Below are 23468 nucleotides of genomic sequence, written 5' to 3'. Positions count from 1 at the left end.
GCGGGGCCCAACGGAGAGCGCCGCCTGGGCGACACGGCCGCGGGCTGGGGGCTGGGGCGCCGGGAGGGAGTCCAGTCCGCCAGGAGGCCCCCGGGAAGCGCGGGGCGGGCCGGCGCCCGCCTCTCCTCCGCAGCGGCAGGTGGCGCTGTGGCCGGCCGCGGCCGCCCGGCCTGCGCGGCGCCTCTCTGCGGGCAGGGCGCGGAGTCGGCCGCGGGAGCTGCGGCGGGCCCTCTCCGGCCGCCCTGTGGCCCGCTCTCCGTCGGCGTCCGGCTGCGCGGTCGGCCCTGCACCATGGGGAAGCGGGACAATCGGGTGGTGAGTACCCGGCGGGCAAAACGGCGGCGCGACGCGGGACCCTTGCTCCTCCCCACGGGGCCTGGGGGTCCGCGGCGGCGCGCGGACCCCGAGCCGGGCCGCCCAGCGCCCCGCGTCCCCGCCGGCCCGAGACGCGCGTGCGCCGCGCGCGCAGTTGGCGCCGTGGGGCCCCCGCGCTCTCCTCCCTCCTGCCTCCTGCCTCCAGCGCCCCTGCTTTGGTCAGCCGCGCCGCACCCCTGGCAGTGCCCCCTGGCCCCCTTCCCTCCCGCGCCCGGGCTAGCGGTGCCCCGGCGTGAGGCCCCCGGAGAGCCGCGACGCGCCCTCTCCTCGGGGTCGCCACCCCGGCCCCGCGCCCCGTGGTGCGCACGCAGGGGCTGGAGGCGGAGGCCTCGGGCGCCCTCCCCCCCCCCCCCGCCGCCCGCAGCGCTCCGGGGGTTAGCGGCCCGCAGACTCCGGTGTGAGGACCAGGACCCTGGAGCCCAGCGCTCGGAGTCGTGTCCTCAGCTCCCGGCACTGCCTGGCACCTAGTAGGCCCTGTGTCGGAATGAAGGGCGCAGACAGCGGTCTTTGGGGGCAGGCATAAACTGGAAGGTCCGTCTTGAACCCTCGGGAGTCGCGTGCCCAAGACAAGTTGCTTTTTCTTCTCTGAGCCTCAGCGCCTCCATCTGTAACGGGGCGTCACTGTTGATCCACAACTTTGCAGATTAGTTGGAGCCGCAAAAGGCAACTGGCCAGGGAGTGCTTGGCCTGAAGGTTGTTGTTCTAGTGAAGGAGATGAAAGAGACACAGGAATAAGTCAAAGCAGAAGGAATAAGGAATGCCGCATGATGGAGAGTCGCGGTTCTCAAGGCGTTCAAAAGGGAAGGTGCTTTGGGCAGGAGGAGATGGGAGCGAGGCGTTCTGGATGGCTACTAGGTTGGTTTGGGAAGTCCACATTGTGTATCACCGACTGGATCGGCGGGAAGCATCAGGGGATTAGCGGTAAACTTAGGTTGCCGCTTTACAGTTCCTGGGTTGATTTTTTTTTTCCTTTTTTTAAAGATTTTATTTATTTATTCATGAGAGACAGAGAGAGAGAGAGAGGCAGAGACACAGGCAGAGGGAGAAGCAGGCTCCATGCAGGGAGCCCCACGTGGGACTCGATCCCAGGACTCCAGGATCAGGCCCTGGGCTGAAGGCGGCGCTAAACCGCTGAGCCCCCCGGGAAATCCCACCTCGATTACAATGTTAAGGAATATTCTTTTCTCCTGCTTTCCTGATTGTAGGTCAGACCCTGTGGTATCCTGATTCTTCATAGAGTTGAAATGGTGTTGCGCCCCAGCATCCTTAGGTTTGAGGTGTTGAGTGTTTTGATTCTTTAATGACTGAGGATTTGAATGTTTAGAAATCATCAGACCTTGGATACAGTTTCATACAGAGGCCTAAGATGTTTGTTTTTTTTTTTTACTGGGGAGAAGTGTTGGTATCCACATCCCTTTAAAGCATTTGAAACTTTTCAAATTAACTTCATTTACAAGAACATTTTGATAATAACTCTGGGCTCTACTTATTACCCAGTATGTTGTCATCGCACAGAGTGTTCTGGTAACATTTTTTACTTGCATTTGAAAGGTTGTGGGAATGAAAACATGAAATCAAGATTAGAAGACAGATTGTCACGTTTACTCTCCTCATTGCATGGAGGAGGAGATGGAACTGCTTAAAATGGGACCAAAACTTGGGTCAGCTGATACTTAGTTCAGTACATCATAACTCTTGGTTTTAAATAAAATTATTTGCCTCTGAAAATAATGGCATTTTTCCCTTCTTCCATTGATGGTAAAAGCATAGTTCTAAAGATGATAGAATTGCTTTCTAAAAAACTCAAAGTCCAAGTTGAAAGCTTTGTTGTTTGTTTTATTTAAAGACTTGACTTTGTGGAGCCTGGCTGGCGCAGTCAGCAGAGCAAGCTACCCTTGAGCTCAGGGGTTTAAATTCAAGCCGCAGGTTGGGTATAGAGATTACTTTAAAAAAAATTTTTTTTTTTAAATAGACTTGGCTTTTTAGAGCAGTTTTGGATTCACAGCAAAATGGAGCAGTGAGTACAGAAGGTTCCCATATATTCCATGTTAGCAGTCATGCCCAGCCTCCCCTACTTTAAAGCTGCTCTAGAGTGGTGGTGTGTTGTTACAATTTTTTTTGTAGTGTTACAATTGATGAACCTAACTTGAAGCATCATTTTCACCTGAAGTCCATTCTTTACATCAGAGTATTGTATATTGTATATTGTTTTTTTATATATATATTGTATATTCTTGAACAGTTTTTTTTTTACCTGAACATTTTAGTTCTCAAGATTTGTAAAAGGCTCTTAAATTCATGATCGCCACCCTTTGTCCCCATTGTTTTCCAGAAGTTCCTTCATGTTCTTTATTGTTAACTTTGTGCCCTCTAAAACAGATGTATCCTCTAGATAAAAATAGGTAATCAAAGTTACAAATGAAGTTCTGCATACTTCGTTCTTGCATCACTCTTTTCAGTACTGCCCACTTACATATTCCCTTGAGCCCAATTTGCTATCCTAAGTTGCCTTTTCTAAGATTTTATTTTATTTTAAGATTTTATTTATTTATTTATTCATGAGAGACTCAGAGAGAGGCAGGCTCCATGCAGGGAGCCCAATATGGGACTCGAACCCTGGAATCTGGGATCACGCCCTGAGCCAAAGGCAGGTGCCCAACCGCTGAGCCACCCCGGTGTCCCTTTAAGATTTTATTTTTAAGGGATCCCTGGGTGGCGCAGCGGTTTGGCGCCTGCCTTTGGCTCAGGGCGCGATCCTGGAGACCCGGGATTGAATCCCACATTGGGCTCCCGGTGCATGGAGCCTGCTTCTCCCTCTGCCTGTGTCTCTGCCTCTCTCTCTCTCTCTGTGACTATCATAAGTAAATAAAAATAAAAAAAAATAAACTAAAAGATCACCTATAAAAAAAAAAAGATTTTATTTTTAAGTACTCTCTACACCCAACGTGGAGTTTGAACTGTCAACCCCAAGATCAAGAGTTGCATGCTCCACTAACAACCAGCTGGGTGCCCCAGTATCCTGAGTTTCAAAAAAGATTGTTTTCTGTTACTCAAACTCATGCAGCAGTTTGCAGCCAGACATTTCTCACTACATATGAATACGGAGTGTTTGATTTATAAGATCACGGTATTTAAAGTGATTAAGTCATAGAGAGTTCAAGAAATTGCACAATTTCTGTATTTTAACTGATGCCTAACCACGTACCCCTTAATGTTAAGAACATTTGTTTTTCATACTGATACATAATAAGTGAAAAGGTCTTATCTTTATAAGAAAATAAATCCTTTTTTGAAAAAAACCTTTCTGTTGTGCACAGTAAAAAGCATTTTTGCTTAATGATAATGAACATAAGATACACTTATATATTATTGCTATTACAATTGAAATAATTGAGATATTTAGAATATGCTTAAGCAGAATAAGGATAATGTTTCAGCCAAAAGCTTGAAAGTTAAACCTTAATGCATAGACAATAGTGGCTCATGTGATTGTACCATAAGTTGTCCGTAGCTGGGGTCCCTCAATGGCTTAGTTGGTTAGATTAAGCATCTGCCTTCAGCTTGGGTCCTGGTTCTAGGATCCTCGAATCAAGCCTGCTCCTCCCTCTCCTGCTGCCCTGCTTGTGTGCGCGCTCTCTCGCTCTCTCTCTCTCTCTCTCTCTCTCTCTGTCAAATAAATAAATGAAGGGATGCCTGGGTGGCACAACGGTTGAGCGTCTGCCTTTGGCTCAGGCGGTGATCCTGGGGTCCTAGGATCGAGTCCCACATCAGGCTCCCTGCATGGGGCCTGCTTCTCCCTCTACCTGTCTCTCTGCCTGTCTCTCTCTCTGTGTCTCTCTTGAATAAATAAATAAGATCTTTAATAAATACATTAAGTAGGTAAATAAAATCTTTAAAAAAGTTGTCTATAATTAATAGCTTTAGTATGTGAATATACTACTTTACTATTTAATTTTCTTCTGAAGTGAATTGTAAGACAGACTGATTATGTGCTTTGGGGAAGCAGTTTCACAGTAGACATTAAAGCACATAAAAATGTTGATGTTGATGTACCTTTAAAATACATGCTAGAATATTTGAAGACTGTAAAACACGGTAAATGTGTTAGGATTTTTTTTTTTTAAAGTAGGCTCTTCACTCAACATGAGGCTTAAACTCATGACCCCAGGATCAAGAGTAGCATGCTCTATTGATTAAGTCAGCCAGGCACCCCAGAATTTTTTTTTTTTTTAATTAGAGTGAAAAGTTACCACTGTACTTTGTGAATTTTTTAAAATATTTTATTTATTTATTCATGGGAGACACAGAGAAAGGCAGAGACATAGGCAGAGGAAGAAGCAGACTCCATGCAGCCAGCCAACGTGGGACTCAATCCCCGGTCTCTAGGATCACACCCTGGGCTGAAGGTGGTGCTAAACCGCTGAGCCACCTGGGCTGCCCTCTTTGTGAATTTTTCTTGAAGACAGTTCAGCTCTCTGAATTGGAGTGGCAGTATTATGGTTGAATTTTTATTTTGTTTAATATTATGATTGTAATTTTTTTTTGTTTTTCTTTATAAAGGTAATGAGTTTTTTTTTAATCTCTCAAGTGTATGAAATGATAGAAGAGAACATCTCCCTATACATTTTGATACATCTGGATTTTTAAGAAATTTATAGCTGTTTATTAAAATGGTATCTTATTTTTTGAGAACTTGCTTTTGCTTTTCATTTGAGAAATCTTGGACATCTTTCCATGTCAGTAACTGTAGATCTTTCTCATTTTAGTGGCTGCATAGTATTTCATTTTGAGGGTATACTTTATAATGTATCTCAGTTTGATGGCTCTTTGGGAGTTTCCAGTTTTCCCTATTTTAGTAATTTAGTTTTGAATATCCTTGTATATATTTGCATTCTTTGGAAATAAATAGTTTTTACAGTTTTAAACTTATGATGATTTATACTTAACTGCTGCTAAAATTATGACATGGTATCAGAGAAATGAAAAGATGGTAAGTATTTCCTGTTTTAAAAATCATGAACTTGGGATCCCTGGGTGGCGCAGCGGTTTAGCGCCTGCCTTTGGCCCAGGGCGCGATCCTGGAGACCCGGGATCGAATCCCACGTCGGGCTCTCGGTGCATGGAGCCTGCTTCTCCCTCTGCCTGTGTCTCTGCCTCTCTCTCTCTCACTGTGTGCCTATCATAAATAAATAAAAATTTAAAAAAAAATTAAAAATCATGAACTTGGGGCACCTGGGTGGCTCAGTGGTTGAGCATCTGCCTTTGGCTCAGGTTGTGATCCCGAGGCCCTGGGATCAAGTCCCACATCAGGCTCCCCGCAGGAACCCTGCCTCACCCTCTGCCTATGTCTCTACCTCTGTCTGTGTGTCTCTCATGAATAAATAAAACCTTTAAAAATAATAAAAATTTAAAAAATAAAAATGATGAACTTGGCTTTGCACATTGTACTTGCTTTTGGTTAATAGGATTGTCAGTGTCATTAGTTGAACCAACAACTCCTGTATTGCAGCCTTCATTGGTTGTCATATTTCCGCATGAACTGAGTGAAATTCTTGGCAGAGACAGTTGAATGAAATATTTGAGAACATAACAGTTGATGTAAAAAATGGCACTATATGCCTCTCTTTAAAGAGAGTTGCATTTGATACTCACATCTAGTCCTGGTTCTGTAAAAATCCCTGACATTAAGAGGTCTAGCATTAATTCCTGCCTGTAAGAAAATAATGTTAATGGATTTTTTTTTCTTCCCAAGTAATTAACTCAGCAGTGTCCAGTTGAATGGAAGTAGTTCTCAGTATGTGTTGTTTATAATAGTTTATATTGTTTGCTCTGCTGGAGAAATCTGGAAATCTAGAACTCATATGTTATTTGGGAAATACTGTTCATTTTCACAGGTTTTGTTAAATGCAACAAATACTAATATCCTTTCAATTCTTTGGGAACATTAAGTATTCGGTTTAAGGCCTTAAAATCAACCTGGATAGTAGACATCTTCAACCTCAATTCTTTTTTTTAAAAAAGTGGAAGAGTGGTCCTGGGTGGCTCAGTCAGTTAAGCATCTACCTTCAACTCAGGTCATGATCCCAAGGTCTTGCTCAGCAGGGAGTCTGCTTCTTCCTTTTCTCCCAGGCAGCTCGTGCTCTCTCGCTTTCTCTCTCTTTCTCAAATAAATAAAATCTTTGTATGAATTGGCTTATTCTAACGCCTCATAGAAATTGAATCGTATAATATTTGGCTTTTGTGTCTAGATTGTTTCACTTATGATGTTCCAAGGTTCACCTACATTGTAGCCTATTTAAGATATTTAAGATTTTCATTTCTTTTTTCTTCTTTTTTAAGTGGAGGGGCAGAGGGAGAGGAGAGAGAATCTTAAGCAGGCTTCATGCCTAGCATGAAACTGAACGTGGGGCTGGGTCTCATGACCTTGAGATCACGACCTAAGCTGGTATCAAGAATTGCATGCTTAACTAACTTAGCCATCCAGGCGCCGGAATTCCATTTCTTTCTGAGGCTGAATAGTATTCCATTGTATGTATATGCCACATCTTGTTTATCCATTCATCAGTAGATGGATATTTGGACTGTTTCCACCTTTTGGCTATTGTGAATAATGCTGCTATGAACATGAGTGTACAAGTATCGGTTTGAGTCCCTGTTTTCAATTATTTTTCAATTCCACTTAGAGGTGGAATTGCCCGGTTGTATATGGTCATTCTGTATTGAACTTTATGAGAAAAACAACTTTTCTATTCTCACCTGCAATGTGTAAAGTCTCCAATTTCTCCGTATTTTTGACAGCACTTTTTATTTTCTGTTTTTGATAATAGTCCTCTTAATGGATGCAAGGTGTCATCTCATTGTAGTTTGATTTGCATCTCCCCAATCACTAGTGAGTTGAACATCTCAATTGAATTTAAATTAAAAAAAAAATCTCTTTATGTGCTATTGGACATTTGAATATCTTTTTTGGAGAGTTGTTTATTCAAGTCCATTGAACCTTTTTTAATTGGGTGTTTGCTCTTGAGTTGTAGGATTTCTTTATGCATTCTGGATATTAATTTCATATCAGATGGATGAGTTGCAAATATTTTCCCCATTCTTTTTGCTCTTTTGGTAGTGTTCTTTGATACACAAATGTTTTAATTTTGATAAAGTCCTATTTGTTTTTTTCTTTTGCTGTCTGTGCATAATTTGATTTTTGGTATTAACAATTGGCAAGTAAAATTGCCATCAGTATGGCATACTATTTCCTGAGATTAAAGATATAGTAGAATAAACAATGAGTTTAAAATTAGATCTTTAGCTTCTTTGCAACTGAGTTTCTTCATCTGCTAATGAGCATAATGTTATCAGCCTTACAGGGTTATTGAGCTTTAGGAGAAAACATTATAAAGTCATCTTACAGTAAGAAAGAAGTATCATTATTTTCATTAAATCTCTGGTGAAAAAGAAATTTTTTCTATGAAATAGCGGTATTACTCATCTCTCAAACTTGTGAGGCTTAGTAGAGCATTAAATTTATTTTTTGTAATGAAAATTTGGTTAGTCAATGTGTTCATGCTTAGTTAGGTATACTATGCTTTTAAAATAAGGAATGCTTGGTGAGTAAATGAGCATTTGCATTTTTTTTAAATTGTGTTAATTTTTGTTCTTTCCTCAAGGCCTATATGAACCCAATAGCAATGGCCAGATCAAGGGGTCCAATCCAGTCTTCGGGGCCAACGATCCAAGATTATCTAAACCGACCAAGGCCTACCTGGTATTAGTGAAACAATTTAGACATTTATTTTCATAAACTTTTTAAAGGTTACTGTTACAACTTTTAGTCCTTGCAAAGCAATTGTCACATATGTAATTTTTTGAAGTGATATTCATAGGTGCTTTCTTTTCAATGTATGAAACACATGCATCACACATCAGTGTAAAGCAAATGTTTGAGAACCCACATCCTGTGTAGTTAAAGAGCTACCAGTTATCTTTTTCATATTGGTATCTTCTCTATCCCCTAAAGATACCTTAACCTTGCAGTGTTTTAAGCTATTTAAAATGGTAGGTTTGACCAATTTTGCCTTTCATTGAGATGTAACTAGATGTTAGGAAGGATAATTTTAGGTCATGTTTCTATTCTTATCTGGTGGCTTTTCAATGAGTTAGAATTTCCCATAGTAAAATTTCTGTTTTAAATTGTTTTTTGGGTTTTTATTTGCTCTCATTGAGTAGCTCTGATCATTTGTAAATGAAGCATGACAGCACTGGCCTTATTATTTTTTAGTATGTCTTATTAAATGTGAAACTCCTAAGATAACTTATGACAAACTTCACAGTTGTGTACTTCATAATCGTTCTAAGTGCCCCTAAAAGCTGGGCAACTTTAGTTGAAAGTTGTGCTTACATATAACAGGGAATCTTTTCCTTTGGGTTAAATAGATAGTAAGCCCTGTCTACCTCTTAGAGTATTCATGAGTGCTATTGTTGACTATTGCCGCATACCAGAAGATTATCCCAAAACAAAATATGTTTTACCTTTAAAATTGGAGAGAAGAAATGAACTTTAAGAAAATGCTCAAGCAAGTATATTATGTGTGTGTCAGAGTTCCCCTAAGATAACTCTTAGGCAATTTGCTAGAAGGGCTCCCAGATAGATGTACTCTTGGGTAAGATTTATTACAAAGGGTACCAGCCACAATCAGCAAAGGGAAAGGATGCATGAGTTGAAGTCTGGGAGAGAGTAGGCTTAGATAGCCAGGGTTTCTTCTCCTGTGGAGTCACATAGGACACACTTAATCCCCTCACCATGAGTTGTCTTAACACATATGAGATGTTGCCAACCAGGGGAGTTCATTAGAGACTCGTGTGCCCTGGGTTTTTACTGGGACCTGTCAGCCTCTGCCTGTCAAGTGCCAAAATTCCAGACTCCCAGAAAGAATGCAGGTGCTCAGCCTAAACCGTAGTATTTGTGCAGACTGGCACAGTGAGCCACTCTTAGGAGGAAATGGTAAGGACCCTTCCAAAATCCAAGTTCCCAGATGCCAGCCAGAGCCAAACTTAAGCAGGCCTTTCTGAGAATAAAACAGGCATGCTATGTCACCCCTTTTCTGTATAGTATGTGAGATACATTATAAATAGAATTTTAGTAATAAAATAGAGTAGTTTAAATAGACATTAGCTCACCCTAACACTGAAACTGCTAGCTTTGGGACCCTAGGCAGATTTCTTACCTTCCTCAAGCTTCTCTTTTTTATCTGTAAAATTGGGGTAATAATACTGTGTTTTCTCACAGGATTATTATGAGGATTAAAGGAAAATGTATTAAAAACAGTGCCACTTACATTAAGTGCTCAGATGTTTGGTGTGTTAGCTTTTATAATCCATGCTTAAAAAAGAAATGATACCTCAGTGGTATCTGACAGACTGTATTAATGATAATTGATTTACAAGGATGTGAAAAAAATTTTTGATGTATCAACACTGAAATAGAGGTTTATTAGGATATTAAGAAAATTTTATTTAGAGTTTTGTTTATAAGCATCCATCTCTCATTTGAACTGCTTGAAAACTTACTTGTATATTCTATTTTTTAAGGGAAGAAGTGAAAGAACAACTAGAAAAGAAGAAGAAAGGCTCCAAGGCATTGGCTGAATTTGAAGAAAAAATGAATGAGGTTTGTAAATAGTACCTGTTTGAAAAAAATAGGCACCCCAAATGTATGATTTCTTTAAAATAAAAAGGAAAACTGCATTATAGTAATGTATGTCATCTTAGGTTTTCTAAGTATTAGGTTCTTCTCTTTGTCTTCCCATGCCCCCATATTTCCCTGGGAATACCATGATGTTTGCCTGTTTTGATTATAAACATGTATGTAGTATTTCAGCTACAATATAGATTAATTCAGGGTTGTCTTGCTGGCTTAGCTGGTAGAGCAAGCAACTTTTGGACTCAGGGTTATGAGTTTGAGCCCCATGTTGGGTAGAGAGATTACTTAAAACTTTTAAAAAACATGGATAGGGATCCCTGGGTGGCGCAGCGGTTTGGCGCCTGCCTTTGGCCCAGGGCGCGAACCTGGAGACCCGGGATCGAATCCCATATCGGGCTCCCGGTGCATGGAGCCTGCTTCTCCCTCTGCCTGTGTCTCTGCCTCTCTCTCTCTCTCTGTGACTATCATAAAATTAAAAAAAAAAAAAAAAACATATGGATAGATAGATACTATCTGGAAAGAGAATCTAATCATCTTTGTTAAAAAAAAAAAGTTCTCAGCCTCAGTGATAATACCTAGTCTTCTCAATATACAGTGGAGAATTCCCACTCTTTAATATCCTCTCTGAAAAGAGCTAGTGGGCGGTGCCTCGATGGCTCAGTCAGTTAAACAGCCAATTCTTGATTTCAGCTCAGGTCATGACCTCAGTATCATGGGATGGAGCCCCATGTCAGGCTCCAGGCTCAGCTCAGCTAGGAGTATCATTGTTCCTGTTCCCCCCTCCCCCCCAATCCCTCCCTGCTTGCTTGCTTACATAAGCACGCTCTCTCTCGCTCTCTCTCTCTCTATTTCAAGAGAGAACGAAAGAAAAGAGCTAGTAAAGGGTCCTTTGGTGACAGGGTTCTGGCACCTGTAGTACCTTTTCCTTGTGCTAAGAGGCTGAGATGGTGAGAGGTAGTAGAGAAGAGAGGGAAGTTAGTGGCTGTCTATATCAGGTGTATTGGAGGGGATAGATAGCTTCTGATGTTGTTTATAACCTTTTTGCAGAACTGGAAGAAAGAACTAGAAAAACACAGGGAGAAATTATTAAGTGGAAGTGAGAGCTCATCCAAAAAAAGACAGGTAATACTTTTTTGAGCTTAATGCTGTTCTTAATGTCACATTTGTGTTTTCATAATCTGTGTACTTCTATCAGTAGATAATTTTAAAAACTCACACCAACTTACTTAGATTTGTACTTCTATTTGTTTACTTTTAGAGAAAGAAAAAAGAAAAGAAGAAATCTGGTAGGGTGAGCAAAAGTTTTCCATTCTTCTAAATGTTACAATTAAGAGCCTACAAGAAAAGTAAGAATGATTTATATGATCTGTATGGTAACTGTAAATGATTCAAGGAGCCTTGAAGTCCTTTGATAGTTACGAGTGGGTTTTGTTCAATTAGCAGTATAAAGAAAAGTACCAAACTCCTAATAACCTAGTAACTCCTCTATTGCTGTCGGGGGGGGGGGGGGGGGAGATTGACTACCATTGGTATATCTGTTGTTACCTTGTTGAGCCTTTTTCGTGTGTTTAAGAGACTGTGACATAAAACATTTTGATATTTAAGTCTCAAATATGATATCTCTCGACGCTAGATTGCTTTTGTTGAGTATTTGAAAGACTTAGTGATAAAAAAAAAAATTCCTGCATCTCACAAGCTTTAATTGTTTTGTGCTTGGTCAAGTATTCATCTTCTTCTTCATCAAGCTCTGATTCTTCCAGCAGTTCTTCGGATTCTGACGATGAGGTAAGTGGAAATCCATTATGGAATATCTGTTAGAAATGTTGACTTCCATGTTTTGGTTAATTATCCATAACTGAGAGCACTGACATGAATAAATAACTAGATATTTAAATATTAATATATATGTATATATATATATTTAGGTTCCTACATTTGTCTTAATCTTTTAAAAATATCTTCTATGAAATTCTATGAAATGGAGTTAAAAAGCTAAAATACTGTTTGACTAAATGCTACAGGTTACATGTGACTCATATTACTTGACTTTATTTTTTTTTATAAAACAGGAAGGTTAGTATAAATTACATTTTAACCATTACTTATTAAAAAGAGTATCTAGCTCACTCAGTAGAGCGAGTGACTCTTGATTTTGGGATCATGAGCTCGAACCCCCACATTGGGCATAAAGTTTACCTTTAAAAAATTATTAAGTAAAACATGAATTTATAAGCTGATTCTTTCATTTAAGATGTGTTCATTGATAAAGGTATGATATTAATAAAATGCATCAGTTACATCATTTTTAAAACCAAAAGCAAATGTTTTTAAAAATGTTTTATATAGGATAAAAAACAAGGGAAAAGGAAAAAGAAAAAGAAGAACCGTTCACACAAGTCTTCTGAAAGCTCCATGTCAGAAACTGAATCGGACAGTAAGGTAAAATTACTCAAATTAGCAACATTCTGTATAGCAAACATATTTAATTAAGTTTTTCTTTTAAGTCATCCTGTCTTAAATTACTCTCAGTTTAGAAAATAGATGCTATTTTTTGTACTTTGATACACTATGCCATGTAATTGATATATTAATAATATCTTATATATGGCACTGTATTGTTCTCATACCTCCACATATGCCTCCATGTCTCAGCATTTCCTTGGCAGCTTTATAATAAGCATGGCAGATATTATTTTTCCCACTTTCATAAAGAAGTGAGAATTCAGAGAAAAACACATACTCCATTATCTGGCCCAGTGTTCTTTCCGTTACACGTAAATCTGCTCTGTGCTGTCCAGATTTGTGAAACATAATTGGCTCTCAAACGTCCGAGGTAATAAGAAATACATGCAGGTTGAAATAAAATTGTAGATTCCTGGGCCTCATCTTGAGAGTCTGATTTAGTAAGTCTGCTTAGGCTCAGAAATCTACATTTTTAACAGATGTCCTCTATGATTCTGATATAGGGGTGTCCTTGGACCTCAGTTTGATAAACACTATCATAGGTTCCTAGGAGAACAAAATGGCTGTCTGGTTTGGGAGCAGATCTCTACTTGTCCTAGTTTGATTTCTTCTGACAAAACGCCTGGCATCTAGAAAGTATTCAGTAAATGTTGGTTTTCTCTTTGTCTTTTAAGATCCAATCTAATGATACTGATAGCTAAGCTTTATCAAATGCCTACTGTGTTAGGCACAGTTCTAAGCACTTGACATATTAAATCAATCCTCTCAACAACCCTCATCCACTTTATGGATACAGCAGGCTCAGGTGGTTAATGGCTAGGACCGAAAGAATCAAAAGCAGAAATTCTTACCTCTCCTCCTTATAGGGAGAGTAGAATCAGTAAAATCAGATTAGTGGATGTCTGAGGACAGTGTGAATTAGAACCTCAGTGCATATGACCACGACAGGCAAAAATAGGTAAATGGCATTAGGTCTTATTTTTAAAAGAAACCATGTGGTTATTACAGATATTGTCATTTTAGGTATATAGAGATTTGATAATACAGGCAGATAAAGGAAGAAGCCTCATTTCCTTACAAGCACATATTATATGCAACTTACATTTCTCCTTTATTTTCAGAATAAAATTCTGGTATTGAAATAACTTTTTAGTCAGAGCAAATCACTTTTTTGCTGTTTTTGTCCTTATGCTCTTTTACATTTAAAATTGATATGTATATATGTGTTTGTATAGGATAGTTTAAAAAAGAAAAAGAAGTCAAAGGATGCAAATGAGAAAGAAAAGGTAATTATAATTTTATATTAACCTTTAGTCTGTCATACAGTATTTCATTTGCTTCTCGAAGTTAACAATAATGTGTTCTTCCTTTTGACTTGAGAAATTTGTTTCCTTTGCTTACAGCATTTTGTGTTGATTTAAGGGAAAAACTATTCCTACAGAGTTTTATTTTATTTTATTTATTTATTTTTTAAAGATTTTATTTATGAGAGAGACATAGGCAGAGGGAGAAGCAGGCTCTCCACAGGGGGAGCTCAACCACTGAGCCAGCCAGGTGCCCCCTACACTATCTGTGGTTTCTTATGACTCTACTGTTTGGTTTCTTATGACTCACTATCTGTATGGTTTCTTATGACTCTTTACAGTTCTATAATGTATAATTAAAGAAAAGGAGGGTGCCTGAGTGGCTCAGTTGGTTAAGCATCTGCCTTCAGCTCAGGTCATGATCCCAGGGTCCTGGGCTTGAGCCCCACATCAGGCTCCCTGCTCAGTGGGGAGCCTGCTTCTCTTGCTCCCTCTGCTATTCCCATCATTGTGCTCTCTGGTTCTTTCTGTCAAATAAATAAATAAAGTCTTTAAAAAAAAAAAGACTTTATTTATTCATGAGAGAGAGAGAGAGAGGCAGAGACACAGGCAGAGAGAGAAGCGGGTTCCACGCAGGAACCCTGATGTGGGACTCAATCCCGGGACTCCAGGATCACACCCTGGGCTGAAGGCAGCGCTAATCCACTGAGCCACTCATACTGCCCTAAATAAAATATTTAAAAACAAATAAGGGACGCCTGGGTGGCTCGGCGGTTGAGCGTCTGCCTTTGGCTCAGGGCCTGATCCCGGATTCCTGGGATTGAGTCCCACATCCGGCTCCTTGCATGGTGCCTGCTTCTCTCCTCTCTGCCTGTGTCTCTACCTCTCTTTCTGTGGCTCTCATGAATAAATAAATAAAATCTTTTTTTTAATATTTTTTTTATTTATTATTTATGATACAGAGAGAGAGAGAGAGACGCAGAGACACAGGAGGAGGGAGAGAAGCAGGCTCCATGCCAGGAGTCTGACGCGGGCCTCGATCCCGGGACTCCAGGATCGCGCCCTGGGCCAAAGGCAGGCGCTAGACCACTGAGCCACCCAGGGATCCCCTATAAATAAAATCTTTAACAAATTAAAATTAAAATTAAAAGCAAATAAGAAAATAAGGTAGTCCCTGGCTGGCTCAATAGGAAGAGCATGTGACTTGATTTCATGGTCATGAGTTTGAGCTTCAGGTTGGGTGTACATGTTACTTAAATAAATACTGTTTTTAAAAAGAAAGAAAATAAGGAAGATATTACATCTCAGTGGACATGTAGTTATTTCCTTTCAGGTTATCTAATAAAAGCGTTATTTTATTGGAATTAAAGATGGTGGCATCAATTTTAGACATCTAAGATGAAAAAGATAATTTTTGTGATAATTGAAAAATTATTAATAATAAAATTTGGCGTGGTCTTACATCTATTTGATCAAGATATGTGTGTTTATTTTGTTCTTTTTTATTGTTTAAATCCAGTTTGCCTACACATGTATTTATTTTTCTTAGGACATTAAAGGACTCAGCAAAAAAAGAAAGATGTATCCTGAAGATAAACCATTATCATCTGAGTCCTTATCAGAATCAGATTATATTGAGGAGGTAAGTATATGATCGAATCCATTTTCTTCACTTTAAAATGTTTAATTATTTGTTTTTAATAAATACAAGTCAATAGAAAGAAATACTTCATGAATATTCAATTTACTCCTCTTGTATGTGTACAATGAAATAGAAATGGAAGTTCCATTTCAGAATGGGTTTTTCATTTTCTAGAGGATGATTATATAACTAATATAATAATTATCCATATTTACAAATCTCTACTCTGAGCTATATTATTTTTATTCTTCTAATATTTACTTTTTAGTATACTGGTATTTTGATTACATGACGGGCCCAGCAGTCCCCTGTTTCTGTTTGGGACTACTACTAGTAAGGGAGTAGAATGGCAATGAAGTAGATCAGAAATGTTGGTGTGGTCTCTTTTCCTATCTATAAAGTTAGGAAGTAGAATTAAGTAGTCTCTATAGTCCTTTTCAGCTCTGATGTTCCTATCTTAGATTTTTTTGAACTCTATTAGAATAAGAGTCCATTCTTAGTTAATTTTAGGTCTGTAAGTTATCATCTTTAAAGTATTTCTCTCGGACTTGGTTTCCTCATTTGTAAAATAGTACCTATTGCCCCCCTCTTTTGTAGCAGTATTTTATAATGCCCCCTGAAATGAAATTGAAATGGAAGTGAATTGAATTGAAACTGGAGTGTATATAATGTACATAATCTACACATTTTATACTAATATCCCCTTAAAAATTTAGAAAGAGGGGATCCCTGGGTGGCGCAGCGGTTTGGCGCCTGCCTTTGTCCCAGGGCGCGATCCTGGTGACCCGGGATCGAATCCCACGTCGGGCTCCCGATGCATGGAGCCTGCTTCTCTCTCTGCCTCTCTCTCTCTCTCTCTCTCTCTCTCTCTCTCTCTCTCTCTCTCTCTCTCTCTGTGACTATCATAAATAAAAAAAAAATTTAGAAAGAAATATAAGAAAATATTAGTATATGATTTTACTGAATTGTATTTCAGTGCTTAAATGCTTGAGTGTGATAACTGGAAGACATAAAATCTTAAGGCAACAAAATTCAAGCTGTAGCGGTACATTACATATGCCTTTCAAAAACTGTGCAGTGGTATTGTCATCAATGACATTTTCCAAAATGATGAACAATTCTCAGTGAACCTCTGAATGAATGAAACAAAATACAGTCTTCCCTATATTTCTATGATTTTGCATTTCTGGGACACTCATTGTATCTTAAAACCCTGTACAAAATACTTTGTGTTCATATCACAGTAAATTTAGCTTTGTAGGGACACCTGGGTGGTTCAATGGTTGAGCATCTGCTTTTGGCTCAGGGCATGATCCCAGAGTCCTGGGATCGAGTCCTGAATCAGGCTACCTGCATGGAGCCTGCTTCTTCCTTTGCCTGTGTCTATACCTCTCTCTATGTGTCTCTCATGAATAAATAAATAAAATCTTTTTAAAAAATTAGCTTCTGTACTATAAATGGATTTATTACATGGAGTGTTTGGCAGGCTGTCTAAAAGTCATGTCAAGGTGGTCTTGGACGTCACATGACAGCATCCCCTGTCAAGCTGGCTATATTGGTTGCAGTTATAACTACTACCATCCCCAGTCATTATTACAAGAATAACAACAAAAAACAGTAATTTCTTAAGTTCCTCTAGAGCACTAATCTTAATATATATTACACTTGGACTTAACATTAAATATGCATAAGCTTTAGGAACTTTCAGTTTAGTCTTAAATCCAATGTACACTTCAAAAGATTAATATAAAATAATAATGGGGTAATAAAACGTTTTTTTTTTAAGATTTTATTTATTTATTCATGAGAGACAGAGAGAGAGAGAGAGAGAGAGAGAGAGAGAGAGAGGCAGAGACACAGGCAGAGGGAGAAGCAGGCCCCATGCAGGGAGCCCGACGCGGGACTCCATCCTGAATCTCCAGGATCATGTTCTGGGCTGCAGGTGGCGCCAAACCGCTGAGCCACCCAGGCTGCCCAGTAATGGGGTAATAAATGTTACTTAAAAGGATTTTAATCAGTTGGTTAATACTGAGTACACCATGCATATAGGTACCATTTAAACACCAAAGAGTAAGAGAAATACTTAACTTTATTCCATGCACTTCCCCTGGAGGATGGATATTATCTCGATTTTACAGATGATGAAACTGAGGGTAATACATAGCAGAGGTAGGATTCAGAGCTTGGTCTGTTTTATTTCAGAGCTCATGCTTTTTACCCACTGTTCCTAACTGCCTTTTTTTTTTTTTTTTTTTTTTTTTGTGCTGAAAGGGAACCTAAGAGAAGCCCTCTAGACATTTAAAAAATCTTAATTTTCTTTCCTTTATGTTTCGCATTGACTTGTCATTATATAAACAGGAGTTTGAAGTATAACAAGGTATTTAAAATAGCATTTGATCATCAAAATGTTTTTTACACATAAATTTTAAAGATGTAAGGTGTACAGTAGGGAATTTAAAAAATGTCTTGAGTACAAGTTACATATTTGTCTTCTCAACAAAAATTCAAACTTTTTAGGTACGAGCAAAAAAGAAGAAAAGCAGTGAAGAACGAGAAAAAGTAATAGCAAGTATCACTTATATTTTTTACATGACAATAGTGTAACTCTTCTGTTTGATATAAGGTGAATCATGGTAAAGCACAACTTGATATACTGAGGCCAAATAAATATTCATCGGGAAAAAGTATGGTATTCAACTTTACCTAATGGGCTTGAGCAAATTAAATTGGCTCAGGAGAAAGGAAGAATGATCTGGTAGGAAACATCTGTTTCCCATTTCAGTATTTTATTTAGTATTTCATTTTATTTTACTCCATATTCAGTAAACTTGAACTTTTGTTTGGCTATTTTAAGCTATAATATGAAATATTAGGTATGGTGATGCCCTCCATCCTCAATAGTAATTACTTTCAGGTTGGACAAACCTGGTAACATTAGCAGAAGCAGCCTCTCTTAGCACAGGCTGCAATGAGAAATAAGCAAGAATGTGACAATATAAATGTTTCAATAATAAAGATGATTCTTTTGACCATTTCTAAAGCCAGCTCTGCTCTTATGCAGATGGAGAGGTATGAAAGGAGAAAGAAGGAAGAGGAAAGAAAATGGAAGTGATATCTTTTCAGCAGACCAACCTAGGGAATGTGGATAATGGATATCAGAGTAATTGCAGACCATATCATTAAAGCAATTTAGGAGCACTAAGTGTGGGTGATGGCCTTTGAAGGCATTTTCTTAGGAACGGGTAAAAGAAAAATGAGAATGGCATCTTTTGTAGGTTTGAGGGTAACTTCCCCTTTTCAGAATTTCTCTTGCTCTTAAAATGAGGGTCCTTCTCTGATAGATTCACCTGGTAATGTATGACTCAGAAGTAACATTTTAGATACTTTAAGATGAAAGCGACATTTAAGAGACTTTTCTGAATGGAAAAATAATTTGGGTGAAGACTGCTTTGGTCTTTAGATGATTCAGATTAAGACATAATACTAATTAATTTTGGATAATTCTAATTTATACTTACATACTACACTGTTTCATGCATTCAGCCAGCATGTGTTTATTAAGCATCTCTGTGCAGGCACTGTTGGTGTAGGTAGTGCTATTACAGTGGAATAGGATAGGTAAAAGGTTGACATGTGAGAGTGACTTTAGAGAGGGAAAGCTTCTCTGGGGAAGTAAAATTAAGCTGAAATAGGATTTATCAGAAAGAACCAATCATGTGAAGATCAAAGGAAGAATATCCTAGGCAGATAAAAGAGCTAAGGACCTGTGGTAGGAATGAGCTTGATTTGTTTGAGGAACTGAAAGGGTAAGCATGGCTTATACCTAGTAGGTAAAGAGGAATAACAGGGACACCTGGTGACTTAACAGTTAAGCTTCTGCCTTTAGCTCAGAGCATGATCCTGGAGCCCCAGGATTGAGTCCCACATCAGGCTTCCTGCATGGAGCCTGTTTCTCCCTCTGCCTATGTCTCTTACCCCCGCCCCCTGCCCCGTGTCTCTCATGAATAAATAAATAAAATATTTTTTTTTAAAAAAAGAGGAATAACGGGGATTTCTGGGTGGCTCAATAGTTTAGCACCTGCCTTCAGCCCAGGGCATGATCCTGGAGTCCCAGGATCGAGTCCCGCATTGGGCTACCTGCATGGGGCCTGCTTCTCCCTCTGCCTGTGTCTCTGCCCCTCTCTCTCTCTGTGTCTCTCATGAATAAGTAAATAAAATATTTTTTAAAATAAAAGTAAATGAAAATAAAAAAAGGAATAACGTACAGTGAGGTTGGGATATAAGCAGAGGCCATATCATAAGCAAGGTGTTTGGGTTTTCATCAGAATGTTCTGGGAAGATATTATGAGTGTGTGTGTATGTATGTATGTATATATATATATTAGTATTTTAAACAAAGAAGTGACCTGTCTTAACTTTACATTTTTAGAATGCTTTGGCAGAGGAGGTTGAGTGGACATAGGTGAGGAATGGTGTTTGTATACAGTGATAGTAATGGAGATGGACTAGTCTGATGGATTTGAAATATGTTGTGGGCTTAGATGGTAGGGCTTGCTTGCTTGCTGCTTTGGATGTAAAGAGTGAAGTTAAAGCAGAAAGCGGAGTCAAACATAGCTTAGATTCTTTGCCTAAAGTAAAAGGATGAATTAGAGGTGCCGTTTACTAAGGGATTTGAGCATTGTTTATGGTAATTTTAGATAGACCTGCTAGATAACCAGGTAGACCTCTCAGTCTTGAGTTCAGAGCGCAGGACTAGATATGAAGATTTGGTATGTAAGTGGTATTTAAAGCATGGGGTCTGAGAGAGCATTTGGAAAGGGAAGGAAGGAAGGAATCCCTGAAAGGTCAAGCAGAGAAAAAAGAACCAGCAAAGGAGTTGAAGGGGTCTTTGCAGTGGAAGAAAACAGCAGACAGAGGTGTCGTGGAAGCCAAGAAGAAAAGTAGTTTTAAAAGAGTGTAGTCAACTATCCTCTTATGAAAAAGTAACACAAGAGTCAGAGTTCAGCAAAATTGTAGCTCTCTTTATCCAGTCACAATTTGACTACTTTTTCTAGGCTTCTAAAAATTAAGCATCTGAGTGCCTGGCTGGCTCAGTCAGTAGAGTATGAGACTCTTGATCTTGGGTTTGTGAGTTCAAGCCCCACATTGGGCTTAGGGCTTACATAAAAGTTTTTTAAAAAGAAAAAGCATTTATTTTACCTAAAAGCTAAGTAGACTTTTCAGCTGCACATCAATATTTTGTTACCAGTTAGTTGTTTGGTTGGTTTGTTTTTAATTGTTAATTTAATAATTACAGTAGTGCTCAGTTTAGGCAGGACATAATTTGTGTTTCTGTTTATTTAAAAAATGCCAGGTATAACATACCTGTTCGCCAAAAACTGTCATATAAAAAAACAATTGTATTTTGCTGTGATATGAGGATTTCTTTGTAGTAACTACAATTACTTCACCTTTAGAAATTATATATATAATGCAGCAGTTGATATTATTATTCATAGAATTTATTTTCTACAGGAAATTTTGTTTAAAAGCTACATTTTTGTGCTAACGACTTAGAGTTTTTGTCTTTTTGAAAATCAACAAGGACTCTTAAGTCCTCATATTATTGATTATTGCGACTTTTTAAAAATGTTCTGAGTAGTTCCCTTGTTGTCTAGATTGTTTGAAATAATTATATAGTAGTTTAAAAGGACCATGGTAAAGTTGTTTTTAATTTGCGTACTTTCCTGCAGAAATATCTAACCGGGAACTATCTTTACAGGAAAAAACAAAAAAGAAAAAGAAGCATAAGAAACACAGTAAGAAGAAGAAAAAGAAGGCTGCTAGTTCAAGTCCTGACTCACCGTAACATTAAGAAAAATCAGGATTCCCTTATAAAGAAAGTGCAATGTCTAAGGAAATTTCAACTGTGAAAATTATGACATAATTACTAAAATGCATGAATTTTCTTGTTTTTAGAATTATTCCTGGACTATTCAGTAGCCACTCGGGTGCCGCTGTGTGAAAGGGCCATAATTGTTGCCTGCTGCTTGAACATCTATTTTTTTCTCTTCCAGTGCTTAACAACTCGGGGAGATAATACATTGCAGTTGTGCTAGTGGTTAAGATATTTGGGGATAAAGTTAATATTTTTGACTAGAAGTATCTATTGATAAATCAACAGAAATCGAATCTGGATACATCACTAAGATGTAATTAGCAATGACCAGATAATTCTAGTTAACATTTTTGAAATAGGGATCACATTGATACTTCAAAATCCTTATTCTGTAGATAAATGTATTTTAATTTTTTCCCCTTATATACTTTTATTTACCTGGGGAAGGAGCTTTTAGGGTTGGGGGGTGGTTTGCTATCTCTTTAGCTAGCAGAATAGTGTGCCTTTTATCCTCACACATCCTATTTTTGTGGACATAGTAGCCATGCTTCATGGGGAGGTCAGAGCTGGGTATAGCCATCTTGCCCCTAGACATCTTTGGACTTTGTCGTTTGCTGCTTTGAGTGAACCAGAGAAACAGCCCTTTGCAGCATGACAGAGCTCCAGAAGCTCTGGAATTTACCTCCACTTCAATAATACTGAATGTTTTTTAGCATTAGAATGTGTTATAACATTTGAATTAATTTTGACTACAACTTTGGCTTTGGAGAAGAATCATTTAAAATAGACACTGGTACTTTTTGAACTTGATAGCTAAAGATTTAAAATGCATGTTTTATACTGTTAAGTTTTAACCAGTCAGGAAAATTTTATGTAACCAGTGATAGTTATTTTATTTTTGTAAGAATTTTGTTTAGGCTGCAATGTTTAGCTTTTATTAATTCTTTATTCTTGCTATCTTAAATTCCTTACTGTGTTTAATGGCATACTTGCCAAGATACTTAGCATGTAAACAAAGCAAGCTTTTGGTTTTTTTTTTTTTTTTTTTAACAGCTTCATATTGAAGCTGAGACTTAACCATAAACAATTGAGTGGCAGGCCTGGTATGCTGTGTCTTGTTACATAAAGCTATTGCCAGAATCTTAGTAAATATAACATTTTAGAAATTTGTCTTTGTATATTCATAACAAATGATGACAAGTTAAGTGAGAATTACATTATTGCTCTTCCTGTGTCATATTTTACTAAGATTTTGTGCCTCATATCTACTGCTGAATTGTTTACTAGTAATGTTAAAAGGAATTGATAAATCATTTTCACTTTACATTTTTATATAATCAGGTAACATGAAATATAATTTGATGTACAATTTTGCCTGTTACAAAGGGTGTGCTAATTATAGTGATATATGCACAAAACATTTTGGCATGACAAGAGGCTGAATAAATAGCTATTTTACTTAAAAATAGCTGTGTTCTTATCAGCTTCCTTTAAGTCCGAAGTAAAGTTCTAAAGATCAAGAAACACTGCTAGGTGGTAAGTGGATAAGACATGTCCCCAAGTTTTTAGCTGTAAAAATATATTTCCCGGTAAGCTTCCTTAAATTTTATGCTTAAAGCTTCATACTCTTTTTCCTAATAAAAGATATCTGTATACTCTTGAGTACACAGCAAGTTTGAGGGACATTTTTTATCCAAAAGGAAGTTTCTTAAGATTGTTCACAAAAGTGCTAAAAGACAAGTTTATCAGGTTATTTGGTGATGAGTTTTGGTATGAACTTAGAAGTGTTCCTTTGTAAACTGGCCCAGTACATGATGATTATGTCCCATTAGAAGCAACTGTTACTAAACTGAGGAAGAAGGTGACCTGACAAAAAAAATTGTATTCTTTCCAGACTATGTTGACATTTTTCTCATTGTTCCTCTGCTAGTAACCTTTTTTTTTTTTTTTTTTTAGTTCAGTTAACATATAATGTATTATTAGTTTCAGAGGTAGAGTTCTGTGATTCATCAGTTGTATATAACACTAGTGCTCATTACATCAAATGCCCTCTTTAATGCCCTCATCCGGTTACCCCTTCCCCTCCAGCAACCCCAGTTTCCTATAATTAAC

General features: G+C 38.4%; 1 protein-coding gene across 2 annotated transcripts; it reads left to right on the top strand.

Moving 5' to 3' along the window:
• The first annotated feature begins 211 nt into the window (after window positions 1-211).
• FAM133B (family with sequence similarity 133 member B) lies at window positions 212-23021 on the top strand. Of its 2 annotated transcripts, none has more exons than XM_055307295.1 (11): window positions 212-315; window positions 8037-8134; window positions 9958-10036; window positions 11117-11191; window positions 11328-11360; window positions 11792-11854; window positions 12416-12508; window positions 13768-13818; window positions 15386-15478; window positions 17996-18037; window positions 21240-23021. In XM_055307295.1, exons 1-11 carry the CDS (start codon window positions 292-294, stop codon window positions 21324-21326), a joined length of 738 nt encoding a protein of 245 aa, XP_055163270.1. In that variant the 5' UTR covers window positions 212-291; the 3' UTR covers window positions 21327-23021. The 2 variants fall into 2 exon arrangements, with proteins under 2 accessions (XP_055163270.1, XP_055163269.1); XM_055307294.1 differs by having other exon boundaries at window positions 17996-18043.
• Window positions 23022-23468: the final 447 nt, after the last annotated feature.

Source organism: Nyctereutes procyonoides, unplaced genomic scaffold (assembly GCF_905146905.1).
Source record: "Nyctereutes procyonoides isolate TBG_1078 unplaced genomic scaffold, NYPRO_anot_genome, whole genome shotgun sequence".
Classification (NCBI taxonomy): domain Eukaryota; kingdom Metazoa; phylum Chordata; class Mammalia; order Carnivora; family Canidae; genus Nyctereutes; species Nyctereutes procyonoides.
This window is presented reverse-complemented; position numbering and strand designations above follow the sequence as displayed.

Excerpts from the sequence above, each read along its gene's own strand:
- FAM133B (XM_055307294.1), top strand. The coding sequence starts at position 292 with ATGGGGAAGCGGGACAATCGGGTG. Across the intron at positions 11,192-11,327 it reads GCTCATCCAAAAAAAGACAG|AGAAAGAAAAAAGAAAAGAA; the intron begins GTAATACTTTTT and ends GTTTACTTTTAG. Across the intron at positions 11,361-11,791 it reads AAAAGAAGAAATCTGGTAGG|TATTCATCTTCTTCTTCATC; the intron begins GTGAGCAAAAGT and ends TGCTTGGTCAAG.